This window comes from Mandrillus leucophaeus, unplaced genomic scaffold (assembly GCF_000951045.1).
Source record: "Mandrillus leucophaeus isolate KB7577 unplaced genomic scaffold, Mleu.le_1.0 Scaffold99, whole genome shotgun sequence".
Taxonomy (NCBI): domain Eukaryota; kingdom Metazoa; phylum Chordata; class Mammalia; order Primates; family Cercopithecidae; genus Mandrillus; species Mandrillus leucophaeus.
In genome coordinates this window covers 889,070-910,705 of record NW_012110807.1, presented here as the reverse complement: position 1 = coordinate 910,705, position 21,636 = coordinate 889,070, and the positions used below count along the sequence as shown (strand labels likewise).

Sequence of the window (21,636 nt, the reverse complement as noted above, 5' to 3'; positions counted from 1 at the left end):
GTGATTCGCCCGCCTCGGCCTCCCAAAGTGCTGGGATTACAGGCGTGAGCCACCGCGCCCGGCCACCTTTTTTTTAAAGATTATTATTAAAATTGGCAGAGTATTACTCTTCAGAAAGAATTTATGATTTTGTGGAATGACTCACAGCCCAGGCAGTTCGTATTACATAGTGCACAAGGGAAATGAGAACTACACCTGGATGTGCTGGAATTGCTCCAAGGGGACCTTTGGAAGCAAGAAGATGCATTGTCAACCAGCACACGCCATTAGTGGAAATAGGACTGATTTTACCCAGCATTTTTCCTTTTTTACAGGAAAATGAGTGTAGTTCCATTCAATTGAACATGATAGGTGTTCCCATCTGCCTCCTTAGTGTGACCCCTCCTCGTTGCGAAGACTAAGGAGAGGTTCCTGTTCCTGGAGTTGGACATAGAACTTGGCCATATGAGTACCCAATGCCCCAATCTAACTGCTGGTTTTCGTTTTTAGGCACCAAATGGGAATGTTCTGAAGGGAATGAAACTGTAATCGCATGTTTCAACCTTGGGTGGGCTCCAGAATTTGCATGGAGGAGGGAGATGATTTATTCTTCCTAAGCATCCGCCAGCTCAGAGTTGACTCTGGGCTTGAACCTGATTTCCTCTCAGTGGTGTAGCTCTCAGCAGCCCATCTATTTGGGATGATAGTGTGTACATTTCCATCTCTGGCCATTGTGAGTGCCTCCACTGTGGCTGGTCGGAATGGTGTTGTGTGCGTGGCACCTGTAACACGTACTTTGCCAACAAAAAGGAATTGCCATTTTTGTGATGAGCACAAAATTTCAAATGGCTTTTGAACAGGAGCTCTCTGAATATTCTTGTGAATCTCAGGGGGTTCTTTATGGTAGCACTGCCCTTTGTTTCTGTGGCTTCTCTGGCTGAGACAGAAACTTCTGAAGATCATCGGCCCTTTGACATCCTTTACCAAACAACACAGTGAACCAGGACCCACGGTGCGGCCTCTGCCCCAGCTGAGGAATGCTGAGTACCTCTCTTCTGTGTTCTCATCATTTCAAGACATTTTAGTTCTTCTGGCTTCAGTAGATTCTTTACCCACGAAGAGGGGGATTCTGATAGCAATCAGGGAAGCTCAGCTGACTGAGGAACAGCTAACAGGCTCGCAGGGGCTCTGTCATGGACATTCTCCTTTGCTGTGTTTCTTTTCCTCCCCACTGCCCTGCGTGGCCAACGTTCCTCCCTCAGGAATGTCTCGGCCCCAACAGTATTCAGGGCCTGAGTCTGTGGTGAGGATTCCTTTCCTGACCTGGCGGTTGTCCAGTTTTCCTGCAAAATGGGAATTGTGAGCACTACCTGTTCCAAGCAAGAACGTTTGTTATATTCAAACAGATATGCAAAGAGAAAATTTTAAGAGTCAATAAAAAACAATTCTCGTATCCCTGAGATAAGCAGATTAATAGTGTCGAGTGTCAATATTTTGGCTGTAGACCATTATCTTGTTATCGATCCAGAAGAAATACGGTATTGACTCAGTAGCTTCGTTTACTTTTTGCTAGCATTGTTTTGCTTTGCTTTTTCTTCTTTTTAAATGTCACGGTCTGCTTTTTTTCCTTTGTCTCTTCACTGTCCAGTCGGAGAATGACAGCACTGAGTTTGAGCACAAGCAAAGCAGTTGGTTCCCTGTTTCAGATGTAGTTCGGTTGTCAAACCTTTTCATTCTCTGACCTCAAGTGGGTGGAATCAATCCTTTCCGACTTACCTCATGTCCTTAGAATAACTTTCCCCAAAGACGTATTTCTGAATGCCCTTTTTAGCATCTTGTAAGGTGCGTTTGGTCGGTTCTTTGTGATATGTTTAGGATTTGTACTTTTTCATTGTTTGCTGACTGTGTTTCCTGAGCTGCATTTTCCAAAAGAAACACTACAGAATCATTTTTGCTGATGGCTGGTGAAGGAGACACTCATCAATAGCTGAAAGAGGAGAAACTGGAACAAAAAGCGTAGCTAAAGTGGTTTTGTGGGAATGTGATTACAGAGTTGGTTTTAATAATAAGAGGCTGTTTGGCACCGTTGTCTCTGTGAAATGGGCTTGAAAGGCAGTTGCTCATTCTTAGTGTCCACTGCACATGGACTGCTCTGGTGGGTCCGTGACGAGGCCTGTGGAGGGAGGAGGCCAGATCCTCTACTTCAGATGCTTATGCTGTTGGTGGGGGGGGGGATCCGGTGGAGGGGCGCCAGGGGGCGTCTCCTGCCCCGTGGCCAGGAGGAGCATATGTGCGTGTTCCTCATGACTACAGCTGCTGTGGGGCAGTCCTTAACAATGCATCCAAGGAGGGTCAATCTTCTCATTTGTTTTTAAAAAAGGATCTCTTTCCGTCTTTACATTGAGTTTGGATCCCGAGCAGGAGGGAGGTGGGAAGTTAGAGGGATTTAGGCTAGCAGGATTTTCTCCCAGGCCTCACAGCATGTGGACACACAGATCAATTTCTTATCCTGTGTTCAGCTGGACACTGGGTTAGAGACTGTGTTGATCAAGATGTCCCCTCCTGTTTCATATCATATAACGCATTCATTTCAGCCACTGAGCCTAAATTACTGTTTGCTTTCTTTCTGCCTTTCTTTCCCCGCTCCCCGAAATGGTAAGAATGGTAAGGCTGAAGTTAGTTTATCCGTGCTAATGCTTTGATTTTTTTTTTTCTCTTTCTCTTTGCCACAGTAGGTAACCAGTTAGGGGCCTTGGTACATCAAAGGTAAGCAGTGGGTTATGTTTTATTATTTATTGATCATTTCTAATTGTTTATTGATCCACCATCTGTACTAGAGTGCTAGAAAGTCAGAGGTTGAGTGTGTGAAAAAGCATGGGTTAGGCTTCTTTAAGACTCGAGTTTTTTGCTAGCCATTTCCAAGATAGTGTCAGCTCAGGGATAAACCAATACAAAGCATTAAAAATCAGCCATTATTGCAGTAACTTAAAATACTTGTAGAAGATTGGAGTTGCTCTTTCTACCAGTGTACATTTAATTTAAAAGGAGAGAATGAGATTTTCCCACCTGGTTTTGTGGTGTTGCCAATATTTAATTAATCCTCAGCCTCTTCACCTGAGAAGGGACACCTCGAAGTGTGAGGGTCAGACACTCCCAAGAGAATGCTCTGGGTGCCCAGGAAGTATGGGTGGGTGGCTAGTGTGTAGTGGGGAGGCCAGAAGCCAGGGTTCCATCCCTCCAAAGTGGTAGGGACTTGCCAGAGAGCCTCAGCCCAGCTGATGATCTGTTTCTGTGTCCCCTCATAGCCTTCTGTCAAACATTGAGGATTTAGAGAGATACAGAAAGAGCCCTGGGTTTTACAAAGGCCAGTCTGTAAGATGGGGTATGTGTGGTCATAGTGTATCGCCCTTCAAACAGGAAAACATATACAAGAAACTGCCACAGTTTCTCTTCCGGAAGGATGAATTTTGTGCTGTGTATCTGTTGCTGTAACATATCCTTAACCTTCTATCAGCAAAACAATTCTGTCATCTTGTATTCTGCCTAGCTGTTTGGGAGTTTCTAGAAATCACCAGGCATCAGTTAAACAAAAGTTTTACCCTGGGTTTTTTTGTTATTGTTTCTTTGTTTGCTTTGTTTTGTTTGTTGATGAATTGAAAAATTTAAATGAGGTGATCATTAGTATCAAATGTTGACTTTCCTATAAAGCCATAACTAGTCAGGATTTTCTTTTCCAAGGTGTTTATATTTTGTACCTTGGACAAGTTTCAGCCTTGCATTGAGATTAGAACGTTTTCTTCCTGGAAACCCAGAGTATGTTTCTTGCTCAGAATCCACTAAAGTTATTCCTTAGGGCCAGGAGCTGCCTGGGCTTTGTGACATTTTGTATTGCAGTAGTATTGAAGCCCCTCTAGTCAATTCCCAGGTAGTATTTTCTGAGAATAGACAGAGTAGACAGCTCATGCTACACATGGTATGAGCAGCAGCCTCCTGGCCACAGGCACAAGAGCCCTGTCATCTGTCGCAACAGAGTCAGGAAGCACATCCTGACAGGGACCTGGCTTCTGCTGCAGGACACGTTGGGACGGCAAGACTTGGCATTCACATCCATGGTGTTACTGATTAGCAAGCTGGGAATGAATTGCCTGATCTGGGGAGAACACATATATCCCAAGAGGTGGAGAGAATCCCGTCTTGTACATAAGCTTGAGGGTGTAAACTCCACAAAGAGAAGACTGTTGTTCCCATCAAAATGATACAGTGGCAAGTGCTATTTATGCTGTTGCATTTCTTCTAAGTAATGCACTCTCCCTAAAAATATGCACTTATTCCATCTTTTCTGTGATGGGTAAAAATCCAGCTGTGTGAGAGATGTTTAAAAATGCTTGCCCCTTTTTTTTGTTTTGTTTTTAACTACTTGCATTTAGCATCCTCCCAAGGTAAATGTTGAGATTTAATTGCTTTCTGGGGTGTTGGGCAAATTGGACATTGTCCACAATACACTGTATGGCAGATTTGAAGGTTTGTTTGAAAAAAACCAGTGCAATAGTAGTTTAAAAAAAAAAAAAAAAGGCACATAATGGATGGGATAGCATTTAACAGAAGTACCTTGCAGAGTAAGTGAGGTAATTATTCTGTTCTGGCAACACTGATTACGCCTCCATCGGATACTGATTCCATTTGGGGCATCTCAACTTAAGAAACATCCATAAATTAGAAGGGAGGCCAGCAGACAATAAAAAGATTGGGAAACAAGGAATGTTGAAGAAAAGTTGGGTATCTCTTCATCTAGAGAGGACTCCACAGTGGAAGTCTGAACATCTCCCACAACCCCGGAGGACCTTTCAGTGACCTGGGATTGATGGCCCGTTGGTTAGAGAGCACCTAAGCAGGCAGAATGAGGCAACGCTGAGAGGTGCTGTTTGAAGAAAAGGCAGCTGTTAGAGGAGGTGGTGGTTTCGTGAAAACCCGAGGTTTCTTCCTCTGACACAGGGAGATGAAAGGCTTAGACCTTTAGGAGGAATGATTGACCAGAGGGTTCATTACATGACACTCTTTGTAGATGGTGGCGGATTTGTTGGCCAGATTGGCCTGATGTATTTTAAGCTTTTATCTTGCAACATTGCCAGTGTGGGCAATTTGGGGACCTAAAATGGCTGCAAAATTCTGTATTCTGTATTTTTTCCAAAATGTTCTTTGTTTTTAGGACAGTAATAACGGAAGAATTCAAAGTGCCTGACAAAATGGTTGGATTTAGTAAGTATCCGTGTTGTCTACTTTTTCCCTGATTCCTGTCTCTTCTTTTTCTCTCTGTTTTTTTCTGAGCTCCTTTGCCAGGAGGTCCTTTTTGTTTTAATCTCTCTTGTGGGTGTCACCTGTAGTAGAATGCTTTGCACATGCTGTTCCCCACAGCTCTGAAGTGCTGCAGAAACCAGAGCACTGGGCTGTGGATGCCCCCGCCTTCCCCACCTCTCCTCACCTCAGCTTGAATCCCCTCTGCCTGTAGGCTGTTTCACACGGGGTTTCTGCTGCCATCGTGCCCAAAGAGTGGAGATGGGCTCACAGGGGCCAACTCGATGTGTAGTGTTGTGAGCCAAGTGTCACAGTTTGTGAAATTAATTCAGTCATTCATGCGTGGTGAACTATGGAATGGGGGCGTGTATTCTGACCCTGTTCAATTTGTTTCAGTTATCGGCAGGGGAGGTGAGCAGATTTCACGGATTCAAGCAGAATCTGGTTGCAAAATTCAGATTGCTTCAGGTAAGGGCTTTTTAAAAATAGATATCAATTTTATAGAAATCAGTATTTTACAAACATTTCCAGATTCGGTACTTTGCTTGTTGCTTGGGTAAGTATATGCGATTGGTGTTTTCCTTGCACTTCGGGAGTTGGACTCCTAAATGAGAACCAGAAGGATCAGAGCAAAGGTGGGCCCGGAGATAAGGCCTCGTATCTGGCTTCTGGGGTAAACTCTCCCTCAGCTCTGTGGCCAGACATGGCCCCTTCCCAAACACCTGCCACTCTAGGACCTATGTTTTCTGCACCAGAATGTTATGCCAGACATAGTGGCATAGTGGGGCCTGTAGGAATCCTACGATTTTGGGGTCACTCCTTGACTGTGTGCATCAGGAGAGCCTCCCCTGGATGAGACTGTCCCTTCCCTTTGTGGGAAGAGGATAGCTGGGGGTCCTGGCGGGATTAGCACTCACTGAACATGTTTTCCAACCTTTCCTAGCTGGGTTCATTTTGACCATGCAATATGGAGAGAGATGGAGTGAAGAACAGTTTTTTATTTTATTTATGGTTTTGTCATCTAATTTGAGCTTGACCTCTTTCCATTGCAAAGGAAGGGGTTTGAAGGACATTTGACTAGAAAAATGTTTGTCCTTTTAAAAGATACGTATTACAGTGTCTTGAAGGCAGTAACTCCTGTTAGCTGTTTCTCTTTCATTTTTTTGAGGAAGGATTTTGAGAAGCAAATTTTTTAGGAACAAAATGAGGCATCGTGTGGTGTTAGAAAGTAACGTGTTTCTCTCGTTCAATGGCCTAGTTCCACATAGATGTCACTGATCTCTTGGGACATTCATGCCATAACTGGTATGTCCTATGTGTCATGAAGTTCCTTCCTAGTGTGCTAGCTTGTGTGCCGTGTGCAGACACATCACCGTTGAGCTGCAAATGGAGAAACTGAGGAATAGCACAATAAAGGGACTGAAACAATTACTAGCGTGTGAATGGCTCAGAAGTGAAGCTGAGACGGGTAATCAGGACCAACTCACAGACCCTGTCACGTCCTTCTAGCTTCCCCTGTGGGACTTGTTTCTGCTTCGAGAACCCAGGGTGGAGCTACCAGCTTCATATTCTGTCCACAAGCGGAAGCAAACTGTCTTTTTCTGGGAGCCTGGGCCTCTGCGGGGCTGGCGCAGGCAGCAGCCCTAGAGAGAGTCTGTACAGAGGCAGAGGTGCATGTGCCCGGTGCCCACCAACACCCCTCATCTTCTTGATTCTTCTTATAGAGAGTTCTGGGATTCCAGAGAGGCCCTGTGTACTTACCGGAACCCCAGAAAGTATTGAGTAAGTTTATTTTATTTACTTTTTCTTTCACTCTTCTTCCTCCTTCCCCAAATGGGGAGAAATGGAAGGGCAACACTGTTACTGAACACTGTGAATCTGTGCTGCAATCTGGCCACACAGGCAGGTAATTCCACAGGAAAAAAATCTGGGAGGTTACTGTGCAAGGGGATTTTGTTACCTTAAGTACACGAGATATCGCCTTCGTTCTAAACCCCACAGCTGTCATAACTTCTCCTTCAAACCAGGGTCTCAGGAGTGTACATTCACCCCACCTGAATGCTCTAATCAACTTACTTCTTCCTTGTTAACACCGCCTTTACCTGAGCAGGTCTGGATTAGTAAGCCAGTCAGTTGGTGAGCTACTGAGAATCCTGGTACCAGGTGTTTTGGCTGGAGGCTGATCCCCTTACCCTTCTGATATTTGTGAACCAAATGAGTCAACTCTTCGTGACCTTTGCTCTACTCAGAGGGCCGTACGGACTGGCCAGAGGATGTTTTGACTTTTGGCGCCCTTGCAACAGCCTTAAGACTAACATTGCTTTCCTACCCTATTACTCACAAACTCAGAACCTTATACCAGGTGCAGGTGTCATAAATCCAAGAATCTCCCAGGAAAGGGAAACATACTGACTTATAGCCTGCTTGCTGTCCTTCAGTCTACAGGGCAGCACTGCATTTGGGGCCAGGAGTGCTAAGATTATATCTGGCTCAATAGGTAGGGTTGTTTTATTGTTTCCATTTCTCAGGGAGTCTAGATGAGCTTAAATTCTCTTGTTCTGCCATCACATTGCAAGCAGTGAACCAGAATAAATATTGCTGGCAGGTGTGCATTACAGGGCAAGCTGGATGGTTTGCTGGAGTCAAAGCATTTTTCTTTCAACACAGGTTAATCTAGTACACAAGCAAAATATTAAAAAGCTGCTGTAACTGGGAAGATACACGAAGCTGATTCTGTACGCAAAGGCTCAAGACTACAAAAGGCCACATCTATTTCCTGCCTTTCTCTTCTTTCTTACTACTCTTCTAACCATTCCTGCTTCCTGTCTACCCAAGGACCAGAGGCAGTGGGATTATAACTTTAGGAGGAGACAAATTTCATTTTCTTCAGTGAGCAGCACAGCCAGCCTGTTCAGTAGCTGAATTCTTCTCCATTAGAGAAGCCAAAAAGCAGATCATGTGTGGCAATTTAGAGAATAAATACGAGAAATAACAGCCAGGAGAAATTCTGGTGCAGAAAAGGAAATTGGCCCAGCAGATGACTTTGGTGGTCTGGGCTGTGCTGTCGCCATGTTACAGTTGCCCTCCCCCGCTGCCCAAGAAATCAACACAATGGCAGGACATGTGACATGCAGGGTCCCAACTTGGCTGCCATGGGAAGCCCAAAGCAGGTGTCTGTGAGTGCATAGCTGCATCCAGCACCGCCTCCCCCTTTCCCACCTCTTGGAACCAAACTGGGATTCATAGCCTTAGCTTAGAAGTCGTAGAGCAGTGTTGTTGGTTATGAAGAGGCAGCGTGGAGTATGGGAGTTCAGACAGTGAGTACTAATCCTTGCTTGCTTTCTTCCCATCTTTCTCATTGCTGGCTGTCTCTCCTGCCTGCGTTATTTAACAAATGTGTACCGAGTATACTCTGTGAGAAGGGTCGTGTTGGATGGGGGAACAGAGAGATGTAAAGGGATAAAAGATGGTCTCTGCCTCCAGAGCAGCTGGCATCCTAATAGGAGACGACACCTTTGTGGAGACATAAGCATGAGCAGAGGGCAGGCTTGAAAGGGGCGGCAAGGCTCTGTGTCGCAGCGTTGGTACTATGGTGTGTGTTGCTTTTAAATTCCAGCCCAGTAGCGTGGCGGATGGCAGAGAGACCTCCGGGTTGGGGCAGGAGCTGGAGCTGGATGGAGGGCTGCCCTGACTCCCGCAGCTTTTCCCTCAGTGCTATTTCCCTGTCTTGCACACCCAGAGCCTCCATTTAATGCTGGCTCTCTTGTGGTTTTTTTCCCTCCCAAAGACAAGCCAAACGGCTCCTGGGACAGATTGTGGACCGCTGTCGAAATGGACCTGGCTTTCATAATGACATAGACAGCAACAGCACAATCCAGGAGATTCTCATTCCCGCATCTAAAGTGGGTCTGGTCATCGGCAGAGGAGGGGAAACAATCAAGCAGTTGCAGGTATGTAAGCCCGGAGCGCAGAGCACAGCGGCCGCTCTCAGCAGGTCTTCAGCTTCCTGGCCCAGAGATCTGCTCACGGCCGGCATTGCCTGACTGGGCTGGCTTTGCACAGCATGATGCTGAGGCTTCCTTCCTGCATCTGACAGACAGCTTCTGAACATACACCACGGCCACGCCTGATGCCAAGTGTGACGCCAAGTACTGGGGCAGGTGTGCCCTATCAGGGCCCCTGTGAACTTTGAGCAGCCTTTTTGGCAGTGAGCTCTGTGAGGGCCGCTTTTATCATCAGAGGACAGCATCTCAGATAAAAGTGCAGTATTTGGAGTCAGAGGCTCGGACCCAGCATTCTTCCTCCCTCATTGATTGATCTTAAATGTGCTCATTTACTTTTTGAAGGTTCAGGGTCTTTGTGTGTCAGAAGGGGCAAGTGCAGGCCTCACTGTTGTGATGGAGCTGAAATAATAGCCGTTCTTTTCTTCTTATGTAAGAGCCTGTTACTGAGTGAATGTTCCGTGAGCATTAGCTCCTGTTAGTGCCAGAATCGCTCGTCTGAGAGACTCGGCACCAGACACGTTTCAGAATTTGACACTCCCAGCAAGTTCTGGGGTAGCACCCTGAAATCAAATACATATTTCTGTAGCTAAATAGAGTGATACACTCAGAGAAAAGAAAAAAATACATTGACATGAGTTCAGTTTTGCTGCCAGATGAATTATAAATAAACTTTTCTTTCAGAAAAGGGATTTTGCAGTTGCAAGTAAAGGATTGTGGCTTCCCTTGCGTGCCATCTCATAACCCGGTCCTTGGGTCCCGGTTGTAAGGATGGTATCCTAATGTAGATTCTGAGAGTTTATCATTTGGGATCCCAGCCTCCAAGTTTTGGTCCCCCACTCATTAGCTCTGGACCTAGAGCCATTACACGCTGAAGTAGAAAGATGGCCGGACTTGACTCTCAGTTCCACGGAAGTTCTAATCACATAATGTCAGATGGAGTGTGTGCCAAGTGCCTGGTGTTCAGTAAAAGTAGCTCCTTAGTGCTTAGATACTCCAGGGACTGGAATCATTTTAGCAGATGGTTTTACATCTCACATTTGGACATGGTCTTACCCAACCTATATGTCTGCTGTCACAGAAGCCAGCTTCCTGGCCCAGGTTGGAAGGCAGTCCCTGGTGGTAGGTGGGAGGTGGGCCTATTGTGGGTGTGACTGGATCCAGTTCATGACAGTGAGGGCTGTGCCGGTGTGTGTTCCCCACAGGAGCGGACAGGAGTGAAGATGGTCATGATCCAGGATGGCCCATTGCCCACGGGAGCAGACAAGCCTCTTCGTATCACTGGAGAGGCATTTAAAGTACAGGTAGGAAAGAGCCATGGGTTGGGTGAGTCCTGGCTGTGGGACTGTCACTTGGTGGTACCCTAGAACTTTTATCTTCCTCAAGTAATTGTGAAACTGGCTGCTCCGTTATTGAAGGTAAACTGTTCTCCTCAACAAAGTTTGGTGATGAAAAGAATCTAGGTTTGTGCTGCCCAAAACCAGAGGCCTTAGCTACTTGTGGCTATTTAAATTCACTCACATTAAATAAAAACTGAGCTCCTCATGTACACTGGCCACACCTCAAATGCCCAGTAACACCTGAGGCTGGTGGTGACTGTTCTGGACTGTGTGTGTGCAGAATAGTTCCGTGCTTCTGCTGGTGGCGCAGCTCAGGATGGTTTTTTTGTTTTGTTTTGTTTCCCCCGTGTCATCCTTCCAGGTGCAGTTTTGATTTGCTAACCTGTGGTCAGCTTAGATGCAGGCTGTGCTTGGCTTTTACTTGCTCATTCTCTTCTGGGCTTATTTTGCAAGCCCTTCAGCTGAGGTTGGAGGTGAGCACAGGTACCAGAGCCATCCAGGTGCCTGGGCACCCTCATAGCAAGTGTCCTGCGCCCCGAGCTGCCAGGGGAGACAGCCCCACTGGCTGAAAGCAGTAAGGGGCTTGGTTTTCAATCCCCTGGGGTGGTCCTGTCCTTCCAGCTCTTGCTGGTAGCAAGAATTCAAGTGGGCAGAGGGTGTAAGGTCTTTGTCTGTCCTCAGTGAAACACAGATGTACTTTTTTCTGCCACCTGCAGCCTGTCTTGCCATTGCCACATTCAGAGTAGCTCCAGGGTGATGCTCCTCGGTGAGCCAGGCCGCCATCAAGAATAGGTCTTCTCCGGGAGCATTGGGGTTTTGATCAGTGAAAGTTTCCAGTCCCTGGCAAAACATTTCTCCCAATTCTGAACCCTATCCTTCAGCTAAGCTGGTCAAGGTACACCTGTAAAATAACAGTTTTAGAACAGGAGTGAGGGCAGTGATGGGCATGCGTCTGCCTGGGGACTCCAGTTGGTGATGCGGTCCTTCACTTCCATCAGGCCAGAGTTCTCATGTGCTGTCTCCTCCAGAGCTCCCGGCCTTCTCTCAGTGTGAACAGTTGGGCATTTAAGGAACCAGATTGCCTCTCGCCTTTCCCCACCCTGCTCAGCATCCAGCCGTGGGCTCCAGTACTGTGGTGGTGTCGGATCCAGGCCCGCGGCAGGCTGCGGGGGGCCACAGAGTGCCTGCTTCTTGACTGCCTTCCTCAGAGGCCGCCTTTCTCTGTCACAGCCTTTGATGGTGTCTTTTGTAGGGAAAAACCTCAAGCAAAGAATATATCATTAATGTCCCATAAATTTGCAGGAAATAATTTTAACTTAATGGGTTTTAGTATTTTTTAAATTTTAAAACTATATTTCACTTTTTTTTTTCATTTAGGAGATGGAGTCTGCTGTATTTAGGGCACCTATATACCTCTTCAACCTGCTTAACGTTTTGCTGTATGTGTGTGCATGTGTGTGTGTTTCTTTATCATTGAAGTGGCAGATGTTATGACTCTACCCCTAAATCCTTAAGCATGTATCTCCTAAGAATAACCAGGCCTAAGAAAACTGTACTTGTAAAACATCGTCTGGTATCCAGTACATATCCAGACTTCTCCAACTGTCCTAAGATTTAAATTGCTGACGGGTTTGTTTTGTTTCTTCCTAGACACAGTTCTCACATTCCCTTGAGTTGTAAGGTACAGTAGGTCTTTAGCACAGATTCCTGCGTGGCTGGTACTGGCACGGGCTGGCCGACTTGCAGCGACAGACTTGCCAAGTGTGTGTTTTGGGGAGGAGGACACTTGAGTTTGCCTGGGATATAGTGACGTCCACAAGGAAGTCTCACCAGAAGATTATAGAAATAAGATAGGCTTGCCCTTTTGTTGTTGTTTGTTTGTTTGTTTAAAGCAATGTATTTGGCTTTCAGCCTTTTCTTTTTAACTTACTGCAGTGCCTCTGTGATGTAAAGCCTTGGCAGAGTTCTCTGTCTCGTGGACCTGCCCTCAGTGGGCGTCTTAGACACCCCTTCCTGCTAGAAAGAAATGGCATCAAGAAACACCTAGGTCAATCCACTGTATTGATCAGAAAGAAAAAGATTTAAAAATTTAAAAACACCTAGGGGTGATAGGAATCCATTTCTGACCACACGCAGATGTGCTCACCCAACTGAGGCTTTTTATGGAAGGTGGACCCTTACCTGTGTGGACATTTGGACACATCACTTCAAATTTGATACATGCATCCCTACATGTCCCGTAAGCAGTAAGCGAATTATCCTAAAGCAGAGCGCCTTTAAACCCCAAGTTAAGAGGGTTTGATCTTGAAATTTCACCTGGTGGTGTATCTTTTTTCAGGAATTTTTTCTCATAATGCTTTTTGTTTGTGTTTATGCAGCAAGCAAGAGAAATGGTACTAGAGATTATCCGAGAAAAAGACCAAGCTGACTTTCGGGGTGTACGTGGTGATTTCAACTCCCGAATGGGAGGAGGCAGTATAGAGGTATGCTTAAATTACAGGTTAGTAGGCAAATGAGATGAGGATTAAAGTTGTAGGTCACACTTCTGTCAGCTCTTTAACCTTGAGCAAGTTAGTTAAGTTTTGTCTCAAAACCTTAAGAATTACCTCGCTTGTTAGGGTGGGTGTGAGGGTGGACTGGAACGGAATCGGCCTGCAGTGAGGGGAGCTGGCTGCATTTCAGGGCATGGGGCCGTTTCCCTTGGTTTTGAAGCTTTGCTTTAGAGGTTAACCAGTTGCCCAGGTAAAAACCAAAGTTCAGGATTTCTTGGTGATGTATATCATGATTCTATCAAACTCAGCAGCCTGTATTTATTGAAGAGGTTGCAGGGGGGTCAGAGTCTATCCTAGAAAATGAAATTTTGTTGTGTGCGACAACATGGATGAACCTTACAAACAGTATGCTCATTGCAATAAGACGGATACAGAACAAATATTGTACGATTCCACTTACCTGAGGCACCTAGAAGAGGCAGATGCATAGAGGCAGACAGTACAGTAGAAGCTATCAGATGCTGGGGGAAGGAGGAGTCATTGTTTAATGGATACAGAGTTGCTGGGGATGATGAAATGGTATGGATAGTGGTGATGGTTACACAACATTGTGAATGTATGTAATGTCATTGAATTGTGTACTTACAAGTGGTTAAGTGATAAATATTATGTATATTTTAGCCACAATAAAAGAAAAATGAAGGAAAAAAATACACTTTAAAGAACCACTAGGGCTACGCATGGTGGTTCATGCCTGTAATCCCAGTGCTTTGAGAGGCTTAGGCAGGAGTACCACTTGAGGCCGGGAGGTTGAGATCTGTCTGGGCAATATAGCCAGACATCATCTCTACCAAAACAAAAAAAAATTATTTAAATTAGCCCGGTGTGGCACATGCCTATAGTCCCAGTTGTTCTAGAGGCTAAGGAGGGAGGCTCACTCCTCCCAGGAGATCGAGGCTGTAGTGAGCTACAGTTACGCCACTGTAATCCAGTCTGGGTAACAAATCCAGCCTGGGTAACTGTGTGTATGGTATGTTTATTGGAAGGCAAAAGTACTATTTTTCATCTTTTATCTATAAGGTTTATTCATTTTTATAACTATTTTGATCAAATCTCAAATTGGATGCATTTAACAGTTAAGAATGCAGTTCAACCACAGTGTTATTCCTAAAAGGGAAAAATGTCCTTTATTATATCATTTCTAGGAATGCACTATAATAAAAACTAAGTTGTGTGTTAAAATATGTCCTGGGCCGGGCGTGGTGGCTCGCGCCTATAATTCTAGCACTTTGGGAGGCTGAGACAGGCAGATCACTTGAGGTCAGGAATTCAAGATCAGCCTGGCCAACATGGTGAAACCCCATCTCTACTAAAAAATACAAAAATAAGCCGGGCATGGTGGCAGGTGCCTGTAATTCCAGCTACTCAGGAGTCTGAGGCAGGGATAATTGCTTGAACCTGGGGTAGGTGGAGATTGCAGTGAGCCAAGATCGTGCCACTACAGCCTGGGCAGCAGAGCGAGACTGCATCTCAAAAATAAAATAAAGTGTCCTGGCCAGGCACAGTGGCTCACGCCTGTAATCCCAGCCCTTTGGGAGGCCGAGGTGGGCGGATCACCTGAGGTCAGGAGTTCAAGACCAGCCTGGCCAACAAGGTGAAACCCCATCTCTACTAAAAATACAAAAATTAGCCGAGCATAGTTGCCTGTGCCTTTTTTCTCAGCTACTCGGGAGGCTGAGGTGGGAGAATCATTGGGACCCGGGAGGCGGAGGCTACTGTGAGCTGAGATTGTGCCACTGCACTCCAGCCTGGGCAACAGAGCCAAAACTCTGTCTCAAAAAAAAAAAAAAAATCAAAAAAAAAAAAAAAAAAAAGGGGAAAAAAAGTGCCCTTTAAAAAGACAGGTTTGTGAAAAGTTCTGATGAGGTTTGGTTTCTCTGTGCCTAGGTATCTGTGCCTAGGTTTGCTGTGGGCATTGTAATAGGAAGAAACGGGGAAATGATCAAAAAGATCCAGAATGATGCTGGTGTGAGGATTCAGTTTAAACCAGGTGGGTTTGATGATTCAGAAATCCTTAGTGTTGAAAGGATGATAAAACACCTTACAAAACAAGGGCTTGGCTATTGGTTCACGTGTGTTCACCTTTCTCGTCCTTGCAACAGTTCTGCTACCAGATTACCAATCTCAGTTTCTTTTCCCAACCTTCTTTTCCCTCCCTGGATCCCTGTCAGTCACCTTTGATTTCCAGGCCTTTCTTTTTTTTTTTTTTTTTCCCTCCTTGGACTATATGCATAGTATGTCAGCTTTTTGATTTTGCCAGGTAAAATTAAAAAAAAAAAAATATATATATATATATATAAAATTTTGATTTTATTGGAGATAATTTAAAACTACAAAGACAAAACATCTCAGAATAAAGGACAAATTTTTAAATTTTATAAATTTGCCTTAATGAGCAAACTGTTCCATGTGGTCTGAAAAGAGGAAAACGTGGCAGGCTGTTCTCTGGAAGCTGTTGCCATAGCTCTGCTCTGACTCCCTTGGCTTTTTTAAAGTCAAGTTTTGTTTCAGTTCTTTAATGATATATTTTTTAAATGGCTGTAATTGCATAAGAATTGAGCATGGACCTGAAATATGCGAAACAATATAATTACACACATTTTCCTATCAACCACATCACTCCCAAAGAGTCCCTGGAGCTGGCAGTATTCCTGTTGCCCCTTTTGGCACCGCGGGTAAGAATATTGATTGGGAATCAGATTAATCTTTGTTTCCTTCTAACGTTGGGCTTTTTTCTAATCCCGTCTCTCACCTGGCTCCTCAGATGATGGGATTAGTCCAGAAAGAGCTGCCCAGGTCATGGGCCCTCCGGATCGGTGTCAGCACGCAGCGCACATCATCAGCGAGCTGATTCTCACAGCCCAGGTGGGTCCAGCTCTGTGGAGTGTGAGCGTTCGGGCTGCAGAAGTGGAAAGTGCTACCCAGGGCTCTCGGTGCAGCGCATAGAGCAGTCACCCGAGGCATCTCACATCACATTATGGGAAGCCAGCAGTTTCTCTACATCCGCATCTTTCCTGTCTTCTTGGTGTTTTTTTTCTGCTCATTAATTATCATTCTGCTTTTATTGACCTCACCATCTAGATTGCCTTTACACAGTAAGTTTCTGGCTATTTAAACCAAGTGGGGAAATACCGTGGAGACTGGCCGCCAAGTTTCAAATAATCAAGTGTATTTCATGTTAAACTATGTTAGTGAAATCCAGTGTTAGTGGTAGAAAGCACTTCAGGATCTTTCAAAGTCCTAAAGCTGCCTTCATGCACTTGATTTCATTTACGTCTTTGGACTGTGAGCCAGCCTGTGTGACAGTGCTAGGAACCCCTGTAACTGATGGTAGGACTGAGGACACATTTGAGAAAGACCAGAACGGAAGAATAAAGCAAGAGATTGGAAATTATACTCCCAGCTCTGGCATCAGTCATGTGACCTTGGAGCAGCCTTTGAACCTCTGGGTCTGGTGTTCCCAGCAGCAGACTCGGGGTGCTTTGTGCCAGGCAGTGCTCTCCATGTGATCCCCTAAGAGCCATCTGGTGGTTCTTACTCAAATTACAAATGTGTAGCCCCCACCCCAGATCTACTGAATCAGAATTTCCAGGGGAGGGTCTTGGGTCTTCACTAGAGACCCAGGCAATTCTTAGGATTAGACAAGTTTATGAAACAGCCACTAAATCAAGCTTGTTCAGCCTGTGGGCTGCACGCAGCCCAGGAACAGCATTGAATGCAGCCCAACGCAAATTCATAAACTTTCTTAAAATGTTAGGAGATTTTTTGTGTGATTTTTTTTTTTTTTTTTTTTTAAAGCTCATCAGCTATGATTAGTGTTAGTGTATTTTATGGGTGGCCCAGGACAAGCCGCCTTCCAGTGTGGCCCAGGGAAGCAAAAGATTGCACACCCCTGCTCTAAATGATCTCTGGCATCCTTTTTTGTAGCAAGAGTTTATGAACCTTGGCCAGGCGCCGTGGCTCACTCTTGTAATCCCAGCACTTTGGGAGGCCGAGGCAAGCAGATCACCTGAGGTCAGGAGTTCGAGACCAGCCTGACCAACATGGTGAAACCCCTGTCTCTACTGAAAATACAAAATTAGCTGGACGTGGTGGCTCACGCCTGTAATCCTAGCACTTTAGGAGACTGAGGCGGGTGGATCACCTGAGGTCAGGAGTTCAAGACCAACATGGTGAAACCCGTCCCTACTAAAAATACAAAATTAGCCAGGTGTGGTGGCACATGCCTATAGTTTCAGCTACTCAGGAGGCTGAGGCAGGAGAATCGCTTGAACCCAGGAGGCGGAGGTTGCAGGGAGCCGGGATCCCGCTTTGCGCTCCAGCCTGGGCGACGAGCAAAAATCTCTCAAAAAAGAAAAAAAAAAAAGTTTATGAACCTTGTGCTGCAGAGGCTGTGAGATGTTTGGGAGAAAACCTTTTCCTTGAGATCTGTGCCATGCCCAGAAAGTTGACTGTGCGCTCGTGTGCATGTGTGAACATAAATTCCTAAAATTGCCTTGTTTACTCGGCAGTTGTCTCTCATAAAAGCAGAGTGCGGGGGAAGAGCACTCCAGTTGTCTCCGCTTTCTGCTGGTTTAGATTCTGGGTAAACGTTCAGTTTACTCTTAATCAACACGAGCAGGTTTTGCCCAACATTTCTTCAGTGTGTTGAAAAGTCTGCAGCGTCTCCCTTCCATGAAATAGCTCTTAGGTTGACCAGGTTCACTCTCCACATTTAAGAGAGTTTAAATACTGCAGCTCCAGCTGAGTTTAAATGACTCAGCGGACAGCAGCTGGAATGAGACTTGCTGCCGTCTGAATGAAAGGGTTCTTCCTCTGTCAGCTGGTAGATTTAGGTTTTTCTCTCTGCTGGGCGAACAGTGGGAGAATGAGTCAGAGACTTCTCCAGCCCCGCATGGGGAGGAGGCCCTGGCCGGTTCCCTCTGTTCCTCCCTTCTAAAGTAGCCCCAAATGGTCACCCTCGAACCTGTTGCTGCTGCTGCTTGGGGGCACAACCACCAAGAAGTTTTCTAAAACTGAATAAAATCCATTTACCCTTCTTGCTGATTGGAGTGCCAGGTGTTGTGGCTCAGCAGTGCCCAGTCGGGGCGGGTCAGCAGGCTCTGCGCACCTGGCTTCCCACAGGCCCAGTATGTGTCTGCCATGGAAAAGAGGGGCCTCAGCTGCAGGGGAGAAACCGGCTCTTGATGCCTGTAGATCGGGGCCCAGTGAGGAAAGCTCCAGGGAGAAAGGCCGCTGGGCTTCAGCCTTGGAGTTTGTATCTGCCTGTTTCTGTTGGGTACATTGGAGCTGTTTATGTAACCATGCGTGTTCGTCTGCACAGGCCCTCCCTGGATACACCTGTGATTGGTGTCAATACTGGCTTGAAAGAGCCCTTCAGAATGGGAAGTGTGGAAAGGTGCTAGGTTCTCATGGGTGGCATTGATTGCATCCTGTCACTTAACCTCCTCCCTGGAGAAGAGGAGCAGTGGTGCTGTGGCAGTGGCAGAGGTCACGAGAGCTCTGTGATCTTTCCAGGAAAGAGACGGCTTTGGAGGCCTGGCAGCAGCCAGAGGAAGAGGTCGTGGCCGTGGCGACTGGAGCGTGGGAGCCCCTGGTGGCGTCCAGGAGATAACATACACGGTGCCAGCCGATAAGTGTGGCCTTGTCATAGGCAAAGGTAAGAGGCAGCTGGGGTTTCACATCCCCGTTCAGCTGTTTGGCTTGAGGGAAGGCAGGTCAGCGGGCCTCCAGAACCTTGGGTGAAGTCCCTTTGCTGCTGCAGGCTGGGGCTGCTGAAACCCTGCTGGGCATGGTTCTCTGAGGCTGCTGACGGGCCTGTTTTGAGGGGCAAAGTGAATTTTTTCGTGTGAATATGAAGAAGACAGCAGTAAAACCCCTTGCCTGTTGAGGGCAGCTTAGCTTGGTGAAAAGATACCCTGTGCAAGGTGGGGGGCCTTTGTCAGTCGACCGATGGGTAATTAACTCACCTCGAAGGAGCTTAGAGGGACAAGGAACTTAGAGGGATGGTTGAGACAATATCCTCAGTGAAAATCCCTTCTCGACTGTGTCACTGCTTTCCCTTACCAGGTTTGAGTATTTGGTCTTGATCCGCACAACAGGTGAAAATGGTTTTTATCCTTTCTGCATACTTACTGTGAGTCCCGGACTCTCTGTGGAGGGAAATAAACATTGATTCGTTCGTTTTTTATGGGCATTTTGGAGAACATTAGGAAGAAACCCTCATTCATGGCTACTGTAGCTCCTTCCTGTCCTTCACTGAGAACCGGGAGAGAGCAGCCATATTTCTCAGCCATTGGCAGCAGTTCATCTTGGCTGGCCCTGGGACCCAGAAAGGCTACGGAGACCAGGGCTGAGGCTGTGGGGCCTTTCCCAGTGTGGCAGTGGGCTCGGCTTCCGGGGGGCTCTGAGCCAGGCCTCATGGCCAGCGGGGCCTCCGTTGTCTCTGGGTTTCGTAGTTGCCTTCATTAGGTATTTGACAGCAGGTGGAGAGGACAGTCGCCTCTCCAGGGTTTCTCACATTTCTGTGATCACCAAATACCTCTTAGCTGCCTGAGGGGCACTCGTATTGGATAGGCAGGACTTGGGGATGCCTCACCAGCAGAGACCTCCAGAGCTGGGCAGGTGGGAGCCCCCCCCACTCATGTCCCAGGAGCTGCCCTTGTCCCAGCTCACGGACACTGTGGGCTTTATGCTCTTGCAAAATGCAAGAAACTGTGTTGTCTTTTAGATGCTGAACCACTCAGAGGTGGTAGAAACAATATGGGTTTGTGTTCATCTGCCGACAGGTGTGCGGGCTGGTGAGTGTTTGGGATATCGCGGGCTGCACCAGATGTTGCCAGAAGTCTCACACTGCGCAGACTGCCAGCCTGACCGCTGTGAGACTGCAGCTAGTTGATGCCTGTAGGTTGAGGATTAGTTAGATCTAGATTTCTTGGCCTTTTGCAAACCATTTTGTCAGCGAAGTTTTCATTTGCTTGTGTCTCTAAACCCTGAGCGAGCATTGTTGCCTCACCATGACAGGTTCTCACAGTGAACCCTTGGTGCTCACAGAGCAGCCCCTTGTAGTTGGTCCTTCACAGAGTCATCCTGAGTGATTCCTAGAGAACAGTGATGAGAACGAAGCAGTAACTGGTCTGTGTCCCATGCTTGAGTAGCAGCCTAAAGAGGCCTAATAAGTGTCTCGGATATGGGAGGATCTTTCTGTGTCTCACACACACATGCCCCCCCCCGGCCTCGGGGCCCGTGTGAGGCCTCTCTTTTCCTTGAGATGGGCGCGCCTGGGTAAGGGAGAGAGGAGCCGCACGCAGTCAGGCCCAGCTTTCCTTGGCCTCTGGCCTGGACAGACACAGAGCCTCCCTGGCCCCTGCTGGATTTCCATGATAAACACAGCAACATTGACAGATAGCGCAGCCAGCCTGCTCTTGTCAGCCAGGCCTTTTAGCAGGTTTGATTAATTGCTTTACGATTTCACGTCCAGCGGGGGGGCCACTGGTGGGGCGCTTCTGCCCCCCATCAGGTAGAAGAATGGAGCGGGCTGCTGAATGAGTCTATAGACAGCCACCATGTGCCAAGCTAGTGACCTCATTTTGAAAGAAGATGAACTTAAATTAACTCCTTCCGGCCCCACAAGGTTTTGTGGTGCCTCCTCACCTTATTAGCATGTTCCCAAGGACTGGGGACGAGGGTCCCAGGGCCCAGTGGGGAGGGCTGGGGCCTCGGCTGTCTGGGGACCGCAGGATTCTCAGTCGCAGACACTCATGTCTTTGTGCTTTTGCCTCCAGACCAAGTGGATCTGGGTGGAGGCTGGTAGGGTTCCCTCGAGTCTTAGGTGTGCCTGGGGAAATGGTCTCCATTTTAGTTTCTATTCTTTTTTATTTTATTATTATTATTTTTTTTGAGATGGAGTTTCACTCTTATTGCCTAAGCTGGAGTGCAGTGTCGTGATCTCAGCTCAGCGCAACCTCCGCCTCCTGGGTTAAAGCGATTCTACTGCCTCAGCCTCCCAAGTAGCTTGGATTACAGGCATGTGCCATCACACCCAGCTAATTTTGCATTTTTAGTAGAGACGGGGTTTCTCCATGTTGGTCAGGCTGGTCTCGAACTCCCAACCTCAGGTGATCCGCCCGCCTTGGCTTCCCAAAGTGCTGGGATTACAGGCGTGAGCCACTGCGCCTGGGCAAGTCTCTATTCTTTATTGCTCTCCAAAAACCATTGCCTTGGATCCCGCTTTTCATGGCGCAGAGAAGATAAAATCCGTGGCCTCTGAGTAAAGGGCAGAGGTAAAGGTCACCTAGAAGGGGCTTGCACCGGCCCAGAGGAAATCAGAGCTGTGGGCGTTGGCCTGGTGTGTCCCCAGACATACGGGTCCTGGCCAGGATAGAAAATGCAGGGATGCTTTTCTGAATCTCCAGCAGGACTTTAAGGAAATCACAAGCACAACATTTGATTTTATTGGTTTTCTAAATTTAA

General features: G+C 46.8%; 1 protein-coding gene across 1 annotated transcript in view; it reads left to right on the top strand.

Annotated features, from left to right (window-relative positions):
• The window catches only part of FUBP3 (far upstream element (FUSE) binding protein 3), a 135,214-nt gene that overhangs the window by 104,477 nt on the left and 9,101 nt on the right, over nt 1-21,636 (top strand). The window contains exons 5-14 of the mRNA XM_011971200.1: nt 2,712-2,745; nt 5,186-5,235; nt 5,668-5,739; nt 6,996-7,053; nt 9,059-9,221; nt 10,478-10,576; nt 12,991-13,095; nt 15,052-15,154; nt 15,929-16,029; nt 18,682-18,823. Coding sequence (XP_011826590.1) covers nt 2,712-2,745; nt 5,186-5,235; nt 5,668-5,739; nt 6,996-7,053; nt 9,059-9,221; nt 10,478-10,576; nt 12,991-13,095; nt 15,052-15,154; nt 15,929-16,029; nt 18,682-18,823 — 927 coding nt within the window. The remainder of the gene's footprint in view (nt 1-2,711; nt 2,746-5,185; nt 5,236-5,667; nt 5,740-6,995; nt 7,054-9,058; nt 9,222-10,477; nt 10,577-12,990; nt 13,096-15,051; nt 15,155-15,928; nt 16,030-18,681; nt 18,824-21,636) is intronic.